This window comes from Bufo bufo, chromosome 5, assembly GCF_905171765.1.
Source record: "Bufo bufo chromosome 5, aBufBuf1.1, whole genome shotgun sequence".
Lineage (NCBI taxonomy): Eukaryota > Metazoa > Chordata > Amphibia > Anura > Bufonidae > Bufo > Bufo bufo.
In genome coordinates, this window is record NC_053393.1 from 424,203,526 (window position 1) to 424,217,146 (window position 13,621).

Here is a 13,621-nt window from a genome sequence, read left to right on the forward strand (position 1 = left end):
GGCTGATGACCAATACAGACCTAAACTACTAACAGCCCGCATTTTCTGGGAAGGCCCAATATTTATGTTGATATAAATCAGTCTTCAGTGTCCTCTACGTGGTTAATATGCATTATTTCAAGTTTTAATGCATCATTTCAGTGGTCCATCTCAGTTCTGCGCATGCTGCAGAGTTATCAATGTCTATTTCAGTAGGCAAAAGCACTGGTGAAGAGCTATCTAATGTAGAATTCACGCTCTACAATACATAGTAATCATAAGATTCTGTCTGCAGTATTCTGCAAAAATGAGCAGCCTGACAGGAACACTGAGCACCGTAACCTCAAATCAAAACAGGTGCCAAAGCGTAGAAGGAATTGAAGTGAGACCATGTCGACTTTTCTCCTTCTTCCAGGAACTCAACCATGTCTCTCCTTCTTCTCCTTGCAGTCCTATGTCTGGCTGTAAGACAACTGGCTGGACCCTCCTCGCTTCGCCCAGTCTGCAGAAGCACTGTAAAGTTTCTACAAGACTGTGTTCAGAAAATGCTGCAGACTGATGTATGAACTCCATCTCCAGGGTCTCACATTTCAAGAGCTCCCACTGTATAGAGCCATATTACGTCACAAAGGTCAGAGACACAGTGGTATCTTTCTCTGGGCCCCTCTTCAGAAAGTCCAGAACTTCGGGCATGACCCGAGACACTTGTTGGCGGGAATTTAGAGTGACCCCCAGCAGGATTCCCCCAATCACCAACTCGCAGGACCTCTCACATGTTCTGTCACGTCTCTTGATCAAACGATCCTCCATTTCACAGTCCTCCCACTGGCAACACTCCCAGCAATACTTTGTTGCACCTAATAGGCTCCACCAAGCCGCAGCAACTTTCAGATAGGAATTCATAGTAACCTCAGAAAAAGAATTCTCCACACGTCAGTCTCTTTCACTTGGGCTTCTGGCCCTTTTAGAATGGACACTTGGTGGTTGTCCTTCGCAACTTGCTGTTGCGCCCTATCCTCCACCAATTGAAAGTTATCGCTCGCTCTCAGGGGGTTGCAATCACAGACTTCTTCGCAGACAACAGGATTTAATGTCCAAACTGGTGCTTTATTTTGGCACTTCAGCACCCACACAAACATAAACATCAAAGTAAACACCTGCCCATCTAGGCACTTCCTAATACAAAGGACTTTTCCCTGACTCACCTCTAAGCACGGCTTATAGATAGGGTCTCAGGCTCCAACTCTTAGCAGATCTGCTCACCGAACACAAGTCCAGACAGGGAAGAGATCCAGCTACAAACAGCCTCGTGGTCCCTCAGCCCTCCTGGCTGAGACCACCCAGAGCCTCACTAGGCCTCTCTTTCCAAGTCCTCTCTCCCCAGACTGACATACAGAGGGTTGGTTTTATTCCTCCTTGATTACAGCAGGCCTCACCTGCGATGACCTCAGGTAAAAGACAATACGCGTACTGGAAGGGTGTGGACTGGCAGATCCCACTACCAAGCCTATCAACCAGTCCAAATAAGATCCAGCCCAGAACAAAATGTAGACAAAACTGACTACGCTTTGCTGAAACCCCTGCAGCTTTCTGGATTTTATTTATCTCACCCAGCTGAGGTATCTGGGTGGGATATCCACACCTTCCAGCCCTGTACACATTACCATTTTATATATATATATATAACACTTAAAGAGGACCTTTCACTGATTCTTACCCTATGAACTAACTATACAGACATGTGGAGCGGCACCCGGGAATCTCACTGCACTTACTATTATCCCTGGGCGCCGCTCCGTTCTCCCGTTATGCCCTCCGGTATCTCCGCTCACTAAGTTATAGTAGGCAGAGATTCCAGTCCCTAAGTTATGGTAGGCGGAGTCTGCTCTAGCGCTGGCCAATCGCAGCGCAGAGCTCACAGCCTGGGAGGTTATTTTCTCCCAAGCTGTGAGCTCTGCAATGCGATTGGCCAGCGCTACAGAAGAACAAGGGCAGACTCCGCCTACCATAACTTAGGGAACGGAGATACCGGAGGGCATAGCAGGAGAACGGAGCGGCGCCCGGGGATAATAGTAGGTGCAGGGAGATCCCCGGGTGCCGCTCCACATGTCTGTATAGTTAGTTCATAGGGTATGACTCGGTGAAAGGTCCTCTTTAAGTACAGTAATTGGTAATTATCATGCAAGAGTCGTTTATCAATGAGTTGGAGTGAGGAAAAATAGAACTGGAGTTGGAAGATTGTTTTACCAACTTCACAGCCCTGATATTATGAGGATCTTCTGCAGCTGAGATGTGTATTATGATGTTCTGCAGCAGCTGAGTTGAATATTAGGAGGTTCTGCAGTAGTAGAGGTGTGTATTATGATGTTCTGTAGCAGGAGACGTGTGTATTATGTTCTGCAACAGAGAGCAGCTGAGTTGTGTAATATGATGTTCTGTACCAGCAGAGATGTGTATTATGAGGTTGCAGCTGCTGAGGTATGTATTACAATGCTTTGCAGCAGCTGCAGCTTAGGTGTGTATTATGAGATTCAGTAGGGGCTGAGATGTGTATTATGAGGTTGTACTGTAGAGGAGGTGTGCATTATATGTTTCAACAACAGATCAGGTGTGTATTCTGAGGTTCTGCAGCAGCTGATTTTGCCGTAATGCAAAATCTGTAACAGGCTTCCCTGCTATCACGTGCCAGTTATAATACCAGTGTTTTCTTATGCGGCTGAGGGTTCTTTGGGACACCTAAGGTGCCACAACCAGGTGTGACTGCTGTCTCTTAACTCCCCATAGCTATGGTGGACAAATACGTCTGTGCATCAAACTCTGGAGTCTTTGGGAGAATATGTCATGGCAGTCTGGGGCGAATGAAGAAGAAAAGGAAAGTGAATGACTCCAGTCAGAGAAACATCAATTATGTGTGACTTTATTAAATAGTCATGTATCCCGTGTCCGCATCTTTTAAAATGTGTTAAAACATCTTTTATTAGCAATTAGGGTCCTGTAGCTTTTATATACTTAATTCTACAGAGGGCGCACAATTTGCCTCCTCTTCCTTGGGCACCAAAATACTTAGTCCCAGCCCTTACTGTTCCTTAGCTTGACCTGTAAAAATAATATTCCACCCCTGAAATTGAGTAAGCACAATACGCTCATCTTATCTACTCACATCTAGTGAAGGTGTTTGGGATCTGAGGCAATCCCTGGTTTTGTGATCTGCACAGCATCAAAGCAGAGGGACAGGCTTTCTTTTTCTGGTGCAGAGAATGGTTTCCTGAATTGACCTGAACCCTGGGGTCTGTGGCACTAATGTATTTCAAAATGTCCTTAAATAAACCATTAGGTATAGAGCAAGTTTAAAGGTGCAGAACTTCTACTGAGTTCAATCAGCTTTGCTGAACTGAATGTACTATTTATATCAATATAATACAGAAGCTGAACTTTAACAGTACAACACTGATCTTCCATGAAAAGGAAGACTAATTAAACTCATTCTTTTCCTGGTACTTATCTTAGAGAAGGTATTGATCACAAGAGCCTGGTACAAACAAATCTTTGCTAAAGCTGGGCAACCTCTGAGGTAACCTGTTCAGTGCCGACACTTATAGGGAACGTCATGTATCATCCCATTATCTTTGACAATTTATAATTTGATTTAAATACCCTTCTGGTGCATATGAATAGTTCCTTTGAAATATTCTGACTTATAAATATCAAACTGCTGAACCGTGACCTTCTCTCTTGGAAGATAATACATTTCTTCTGTCATCATTGCATTTCTAAGACTTATGGCACTGATTTATATGAAGGCTAGTTTATGCTCTAAAAAGATCGGTCTAAAATTGTACAAAAGCGATCACATAAACAACTCAAGACAATTTTAAGGGCATTGAACGGCACATAAATTCTGAACTGTCAGATTTTTACTCGTGCGGCACACAGGGAATTATGTAGAAAGACAAATTACTGCCTTTGTCTTTTTATTTAAACCCATTTAGGACTTGAATATATTCTTTTATAACAGTCTTCTTCAGACATTAAGAAAATGTCCAAAATCAATATTTGGAAGAGAAAATACTAAGGACTGGAAAGCGGTTTGTCTTATTCTGTAAGGCATCATTGATCAATGTCCGGACAAGCGGGTACACTTACTTAAAGTAGACAAAAGACCCACAATTTAAGCAGTTAAAGAAATAAATCGGTAAAAAAAATCTATTCATAACAATGCTTTCTTTAATGGTATTACTAATACCCTGCACTGATAAATCAATTACAGTGCTAAAAAATATGTTATAGGAACATTTAAAGAAAACCTTGGTGAAGTGCTTGAGGACTTTATTGTTGACAATTGCGGCACCCAGTGCCCTAGTTTTTGTTGTAGGGCCCCTGTATTGCCTCCTAATTGAAGAAGTAATACCCTCAGCGAGCCGGATGCTGATAAGGGGTTTTATAGCTAGCTGAGGGTATTAATTCTTCAATTAGGAGGTAATACAGGGGCCCTACAACAAAAACTAGGGCAATGGGTGCCGCAACCAAGGCCCCCGTTTACCTCAGCATGTGTTGATTATGGAGGCTACTTTTTAGGTAGAGCGGCAACAAAATATTGAACAGTACAATAGACAATATAAAGTAATGTGACGCACAGGATGCGCCTGAGATCAAAAGAGGTGCTCTCAGAGTAGATTCACCCAATCTATTCAATAAAGTGACAATGTGAACAAAAAGTACACTGGGCACTCTCAGATATCGCGACCAATATTGAATTTATTATATATAATAATGAAAATAGGTGCTACCCTATGATGAAGGGTACTGGGCACAGTTAAAAATCACAAGAAAAGTCGAGGACATAAACAATCATCACAATAACAATAAAATCAATTTTATTGTTATTGTGATGATTGTTTATGTCCTCGACTTTTCTTGTGATTTTTAACTGTGCCCAGTACCCTTCATTCATAGGGTAGCACCTATTTTCATTATTATATATAATAAATTCAATATTGGTCGCGATATCTGAGAGTGCCCAGTGTACTTTTTGTTCAAAATATTGAACAGCTCAGAGTAGATAATAATTATCCTCCAGTACCCCTGGCACTTCTGTCTGGTCACAGATAGCATAGCCATATCCAACAGGTGCCATTCACTATATACACAAGTTGTTGGATGTGTCTAGCAGAATATATGCTTGGTGACAGTTTTCTTTCTTTCCTTTATTGTTGGATAAGGGGGTCAAGCTAGTGATAAATCCCGAATGGACCTTCACTAAATTACCGTGGACATCACGGCCATTGAACACATGTGACCTATATGCTGCTAGTTATAGCTGACCTCACCATCTGATATATGTAGACACTCAATGAGGGTAATTTGCTTACCCCTTTTAAAAAAAAAATTGTGTATTAATAGAGTTATTATTTTCGCCCCTCTTTTCCTCATACAGCTATGTGAATGGAAAAATAAAAAAGTGGCTTTGGAAAGGGTGGAAGTAAAAAACAAAAATGAAAAAAAAGAGGAAAATTTCCCAGTCATTAAAGGGTTACGAGAAGCCAGAACAATCAGCAATAGTAAAGGCATCAGAAAAGTATTGTTTCCTGCAACTCCTAATTCTTATTTTAACCACTTCAAGGCTGGATCATTTACCCTCTTCTCGATCAGATACATTTTCAGTTTTTTTTGTACATGCATGTTTCAAAAACCACATTTTTATTGCTTCATTATTTAAATAATTTTTGCATCATTTTTTTCTGTGATACATGGGGCTTTATTCTTATGCTGTTTTTATTTTAGTATGAATTGTTTTTATAATTTATACCCAGGAAAATGTAAAAAAAAAAATAAAAAAAAAAAGGGGAAAAATATTTTACAAAGTGCAACTAAAGTGCCTTTTTAAATTGTCTCCACTTTCCACTACGGTCAACTCGATATTGGAGATATCTGTATATACTGTGTTTTTCACTCCATAAGAGGGGGGGAATGGTAGTGCATCTCATGGAGTGAGTACTAGTGAGCACTTCCACCAGAAGCCCTCACTGGTACATAGTAGCACTAGGAGAGGTGAATACAAAGCTCCTGTTACTGGCTGTACTCGCCACTCCCTGGTCTTTTCCGGGTGCCGTGCTGCACTGTCCTGACTGCGTACAGCAGGGATCAGCAACCTCTGGAAACCCAGCTGTTCAGAAACTACAACTCTCAGAATCCTCGGTGTGTCTTGTATCTTATGGTCCGATGCATCTTATGGTGTGAAAAATACAATACATTTTCCAGACAATGGGGGCAGGCAGGGCTAGAAGCTGTGTTGTGGACAAGTGGTGAAATTTTTTATAAAAATTTTTTAATTTGTTTTTTTTTTTTGTTCTGCTCCCATAAGATCATACAAGGGGGACCTTTAAAAGTACAATTTTTATCGCTGATTTCTCCTATAACTGGGGCTGAAATATTAGCCCTAGTCACAAGTGGAATGCAGCCTCCAGAGCCTCATTGCAGAACTGATCAGGGTCGGCTGAGACCCAGCAGATCCTGCAGTTACCCAGCCCCCATTATCAGTGGGACTGGAGCAGGAAACGACATTGCCTTTATGTACAGAGCTTTTATAAAAAAAAAATACTGACTCCTCCTCATTGGGGAGACCGTCTGTCACAGGCAACAGGATTCCCACCTCACAGCTGTATGACTACTGTACAACTGCCATCTCTGCAAGGATTTTCAAGAATGTCCCTGCAGAGATAAATGTGGACTGCCTTTCTTAAACGTGCAAAAAAAAAAAAAAACAATTTCAAGCACTTTTTCTAATGTTTTTGATTTTGTAACATTTAAACCTACACTTTTTCTGGAGTTTTTCAACTCACTCTAAGGCCTCTTTCACACGTCCGTATGGCTTTTTCAGTGTTCTGCGGTCTGTTTTTCCCTGATCCGTTGTTCCGTTTCCGTTGTGTCTCTGTTCCGTTTTTCCGTTCTGTTTTTCCGTTCCGTTTTGTTTTTCCATATGGCATATACAGTATACAGTAATTACATAGAAAAAATTGGGCTGGGCATAAAATTTTCAATAGATGGTTCCGCAATAACGGAACGGATACAGAAGACATAAGGATGCATTTCCGTATGTGTTCCATTTTTTTTGCAGACCCATTGACTTGAATGGAGCCACGGAACGTGATTTGCGGGCAATAATAGGACATGTTCTATCTTTCAACGGAATGTAAAAATGGAAATACGGAAACGGAATGCATACGGAGTACATTCCGTTTTTTTTTGCGGAACCATTGAAATGAATATTTCCGTATACGGAACACAAAAAACGGCCCGTAAACTGGAAAAAAAACAAAAACGGTTGTGACAAAGAGGCCTAACTCTGTGCAGAAGCCTACAGGGGAAAAAAAGCCAGAAAAAATGCCCAAACCAGCGCTTTCTGCTTCATGTGCCCGAGGTTTTGTAGAACAACTAATCAGAAGGGGTGCGGAGAGTTGGACCCCTGCCGACCAGCTAGTGATGATTCCTTTAATTTATATAATTTTTTTACTATGGAGAAAATACAGACATTATAAAATACACAAAGCCATCTGATAGGGCATACCTAAATGGCCATACTTAGGGCAGAGAATGACTGTATAATATGGTGAACCCCAGCAACCATACCATCTGGGTTCACAGTAAATGCGCAGAGGGAGTCCTTTTGTTAAAGTACTAAACTGCTGGGATTATAGACTCTCAGATCCAACTCCTTAGAGTAGAAGTATGGCAGTCTGTATAATCAGTAGGATTAAAATATACACAGAACCTACATCCCACCTCTGATTTACATCCAGGTTTGCCAAGGCACTAGTAATATAGCAAACACCAGTGATATCTCAAAGATGACTATGGGGTGCAGACCTGACTGACAAATCTACATAAAGGCAACTATTGAGAATATGCTAGAGACTAGAATGGTTGTAAAAAGCACCATACATGGCTTGATCTTGAGAATGATTCTTTGCTTAATTCCTGTATTATTAGGTCTTCTATATATTCGCATGTTTAGAAAAACCTGGATACATTAAATGACTAATGGCATTACTGAATTAAAGCCACCCTTGGATTCCAAAAAGTTCAAGAAAAAAAAATTATATTTACTGAGGAACAAACAGAACACTTACTTGGAGATTTCCTTTTCATCTTCTCAGCTGTAGATCTGCTGATTCCTGGGCTCCTCTTTTCTCATGCGAGATAGCCCTATCACTTCTCAGATTGTCTGATGCATACTGTCCATTTGGTAGTCCATCACAGTTCCTGCTGCCCTCAGATTGGCCAGAACAGGTGATGTGAGCTGTTCTGGCCAATCAAAGAGTAGAGTCGCACAAGCAGGAAGTGTTACCGATGCACAGTGTGTATCAGATAAGAGAAGTGGTACGCCTATTTTGGATAACAGAAGAGGAGCCCAGGAATAGGCAGCTCTTCGGCTGAAAAGGAGGTCACCTTGTAAGTATTCGGTTTGTTCCCTAGTTAATGTAAATTTTTTACTTGAACTATATGATAACTATATGATATCACCTGTAACAGATAGCTATCGACAGCGAGAAATTACACTGACCCTGAAGACTTAGATCTTTAAAAACAGTATTTTCTGACCTCTTTGACTTCATGGAGATGGGCAGGATTCTGGCTCTTCGATCTTCGGGCAGCTGCTGGGGACTTGTGATGTGTGATGGTGACAACACTTGGGCCGCTGTGTGTCAAGTGCCTTTGGCTCCCAGGTGATGAGGAATTGGCAGTTCCATGGGGAAGCAATGAAACGCTTCTGGCTCTCTGAGACAAAGAGCTCTACAAGAAAAATAGAGCAATGACACATTATTATGAAGAATAAACTTGAGAGCTGAGATCAATGGCTTGATGTTTTCTGAGCTCCATGATACATCAGGATTGACACTGTATATTGATTCTTACTCCGTTTTCTCAAGTAATTGTAGAATGTTTTAGAGAAGACAGGTAAAATGATGTGACAATGGGGAGCACACATTTTCTCAGCACCTGCATGCGTATTAATCCTTCAAGAAGGAAAGACACAATAAGCATGAAAGTTAGCCCATAACGTCAATGATTCAGTTTAATAGTGGTCAAATTTTAAAGGTTTTTATTAGACAAGGAGGGGGATAGGTTTTAGCTCAGAAATGCAAATACTGAGAACGTGTCCCACAAAAAAAAGTACAGCTGAGTTTTTACATGCCCATTGGATAGTGCTCGTCTGCCATTTATTTCTCTGAGGCCTTATTCAGATGGCCATAATGCAGCTGCATTTCAGTGTTCATATTGCAGCTACAAGACACAGACCCCTCTGAGTTTCACGTGAACCGAACTTAGGGCAATCATACAGTAATTTGGTTCACTTGAGTCACTGGGGTTCGGGCCCATAATACAGATAATAAAACTGCAGCTGCGTTACAGGCGACTGAATGAGGCCTCAGAGTTGAGCCCTAGTGAGTTAGGGTTCAAAACTGAGGACTCATTAGTGAATACCTTTATTTAACAAAATAGTAGATCAAAATAAAAATATAGAAAAAATAGAATTAAAGTATTTCTCATTAGTCAAATAAAGCTATCACTTGTGAGGGCAAAGTAAAATAAAACTCACTGAATATCTTTCAATAAATAACAGGCAATCCAGTATCAATCCTGCATTGGGGGGTGCAAATGTTTTCCCTTCATATTAGGCAGTGTTCTTCCCCTTTTATCATCAGCAAAATGTACCAAACTTGACATTTATTACCAAACTGGAGGACAACTAATAATTTTAGATTTTTAGGCTTTTACATTAATATCTTAGGTAAAAGGAGTGAAATAAAACATTTCGGCGGTCAGTATGGTGATTGACATCAGGACTGCACACTTTTCACCAACAGTAAGTGCACATAAAGCATCTGCCTCATACAAAAATCATGATAACAATAACCTATTTTAAGCTATAAAACCACGAGAAGTTACGATGATAAATATCACAACAATAAGGTGAAAGGAAACAAAACGATATACTGCTGGATTCACACTTTTTTGGTTTTGATCTCTTTCACATGTCAGTGAATCACTTATGGACAACATGGACTCCAGCTCATGTATCCATTGATTATTCATTTGTTTACTCACACTTCCTTGCTTTTCCACTGAATATGGTCAGTGGAAAACCAGAGGAGACATGCATCACCTTGGTCTGTGATGTGAACCAAACATGCTCATTGAAGTCTATAGGTCCGTGAAAACCACTGACAGAACATGGATGGAATCTGTGTTCTGCCAGTGGTTTTTCACTGACCATTGGTATGAGATGCTCTGGAAATCCCTTTTTCGCCTGAAAGCGCTTGTGAAATACGGAAAACCCAAGGAGGGCAAAAAACAGACACATGTACCAAAAACCGCACCTTCACAGATCTTCAAGGATGAAACACTGACAGTCCTGTGATGGACATCATCACTGGTAAGGACTTGTGAAAGGGTCTTAGACAACACAAAAGAAAAAAAAAATGATTGAAAACTAAAATGACTGTGATAGAACTGATGGACACTGACTGATGGAGACTGCAAACTCATCCATTTTGGTCTAAATTTTAGACTTTGTTCACACCTGTATTTTTATTTTCATTGCTCTGCAACATCACAGGAGCAGAACAAAAAGAATAATGGAAGCACCAGATCCCTGACATGATGGTCACCATAAGCATGCAACGGACCCAAATGATTAATAATGGGGTCTATTGGGTTTTCATCATGCTGTCCCCCATTTTTGATCAGATCTCCTAAAAGAGCCCCCAACGCAGCTGTGAACAAACTCTTAAACCCCAGAAGACCTATCAGCTCTCCTGCCATATGTGCTTAAAGAGAACCTGACACCATGCAGTGTAAGCTGCAGGCAGCATGTTATAGAGCAGGAGGAGCTGAGCAGACTGATATATGGTTTTATAGGAAAAGATTCAGTAAAACTTGCCATTTAATTATTTAGATTCCTGCTCATTCTGGTCTGTGAAGTCCAGGAGGTGGTCCTATCAGTAATTGACAGTCTTCCCTCTATGACTGTCAATGACAGATAGGACCGTCTCCTTAACTTCAAAGCCAAGACTGAGCAGGAATATAAATTAATAAAATACAAATTTTACTGAATCCTTTCACACAAAACTACATATCAATCTGCTCAGCTCCTCCTGCCTGCAGCTCAAACCCCATGTTGAACCTGACAGGTTCCTTTTAAGTAAATATTAATTTTTCCCCATTAAATAACAATTCTTGAGCATTTTTTCTCAATTCTGGGGAGAGTTTTTTTTAAAAGTCTGCAGTGTGCAGTTCCTCAATTAGTTCTCCTAGAAACCTGAACAAATAAACTGACAATTATTTGCTACCATATGAATTATTTCCTTAAAAATGAGAAATGGGCCCCATGCAAGCCCTTTTTAAGACCAAAAATCGAAAACATACAAATGCATATAAAAAAAAACACAGCTTAAGGGCATATCTTAATAAGACTAGATCTTACATATTTTTTATTGAGGGTAGAATTTTTTTTTAATAATAAAACAAGAAGTAATGAGCATGAGCATACATATGGAGGTGAAGAAGGGCATGGAATCTAATAAATATGGTTCCACATGACTGATCAATCATGAAGGATTCTCTTGAATACAATAACGGAATAATTGTAAGAGGAAGGAAGATTGACAGCAAGAGGATGATGACGGCAACTGAAGGGAAAGAAAACTGAATCTTCATCACTTCAGCTCATATAACAGAAGAGGAATTTATCATTCCTTTTATGCTTCTTTGTGGTATAGAAAACTGGATTTGAGACTTTTCAATGCATTTGCCACTTTTCTAGTCACAATCTACATTTTACACAGCCCTCGCCAAGTCTACAAAAAGGGGGTACGGTGATGGTGGAGTGAGGGTGTTGCCTCTTCTGGTCTTTCCATGCAGCGTAATGAAATCGTTGGCAGCTCAGTCATCATTTACGTCAGTTCTGGAGTAAATAATGATGAACTAGGCGAGGCTGATGGTCCCGCCCTCGCAGGGCACTCACCACTCCCCTATTTAGTAGAATGGTATTATGCAATTTCACACAATAAACTTGTTCTTATCCTACACTTTTGATTGAACGACTGAACTTAGAAATTAAAACTACAACAAAAGAGAATGTGATACAAGACATTTAAAATAAGAATGTAAACTAGTGCAGCATAGCCTGGGGTACAGATGTTCAATATTAATACAAGGTCTCACAGTTTAAGATTCATAAGCAAACATAGTCCATAAGAAGGAAAAGGCAGCTATTGAATCTTTTTTTTTAGAGAATGTTACACGACCTTTTCTTAAAGGAACACTAACCAAAAATATCAAATACAAAAATAATCATTGTGGAGCAGTCTAAAGCACGGAACCTTAAAGAAGGACATGTCACCAGTGATGGCCAGTTCGCAGTGTTCGCCGACGAACACATGCGATCTGCCATCCTTATTCCCAAATCCGGCGATGCAGAGGTAAGTCCTTACCTGTGCCTGCGCCGGAAGCCACTCTGAAACACATGCGGTCACTGGGAGCAGGCAATTCCGAGAACAGCCTTCATCGCCGGACTTGCGAATAAAGATGGCAGATCGCATTTGTTCATCGGCGAACACTGCAAACTGGCCATCACTGCATGTCACCTCTCTTGACATGTCTGTTTTAGCATCTACTTGTATTTCCCATGTAATAACTGTAGAACATCTGTTCTTCTATTATTCCTACTAGAATTTTACGAATGAATCATCAGCAGTCTGCAATTAAGATCCGACTGTGTGTTACCAGTTGGGATACTGGCAGCCCTGACTAGACAGTGGCAAACTGTGCATGGACACACCCTCAATTGGTCACACCCGGCTGGACCTTTATTGCAGACTGCTGACAATTCATCGATGAAACTCTGCACAGAATAGTAAAGGAATGACACAAGAGTGATAAGACTAGATGCTCCAGAATTGTTACAACATGGGGAATGCATATCGGAAGTTTATATTATGTTTCTGCATGAAGCACACTCATAGGGACCAATTTACGAGTTTGGGGGGATAAGTACCGGCAACCTTTTTAAATTGTTCTGAAAATCATAGTCACAGTACAAAGGCATAAAAAGCAAAGAAACGTATACATTTCTTTTACATGGGATCTTATGAACAGTGTATGCCCCCATATGGTACTGTATATAACGGCATCTGACACAGCTGTACATTCAGCCCCTGCCTCACAAGATTTCCTCGGTGAATGCACCAAATATAAAGTCTAAATGCAACGTGAACACAATCTAACCTTTTGAGACTGCAATTCATTTAATTACCTAGTAATCTGCAATGATATGTAAGACTGTGTAGAATTATCTGACGCTACCAGTACGAGGACAAAATAATTTTCATTATGGCGTTTAATAGATGTCAATTAACAGATAAGTCAGCTGAGGTTATTGCTGATTTCACTAACACAGGAAAATCCTGACACAGCTTTATTAGAAATTATTCTTGTAATTACAAAAGGCATTAGAAAAAGGAACGATTTCACTCGATTAAATATACAACGTACAGTATAACAGAAAAGAACAATGGAGATAACGTCACCTTCCAACAGGGCGATGACCGCGAGCACGTAGCCAAGTGAATTAAGTCAGGAG

The 13,621-nt window shown here is 40.5% G+C and overlaps 1 protein-coding gene across 1 annotated transcript in view; it reads right to left on the minus strand.

Annotated features, from left to right (window-relative positions):
* Positions 1-13,621, minus strand: part of OSBPL10 (oxysterol binding protein like 10) — a 469,724-nt gene that overhangs the window by 222,297 nt on the left and 233,806 nt on the right. Inside the window, exon 4 of the mRNA XM_040433369.1 lies at positions 8,578-8,769. Coding sequence (XP_040289303.1) covers positions 8,578-8,769 — 192 coding nt within the window. The remainder of the gene's footprint in view (positions 1-8,577; positions 8,770-13,621) is intronic.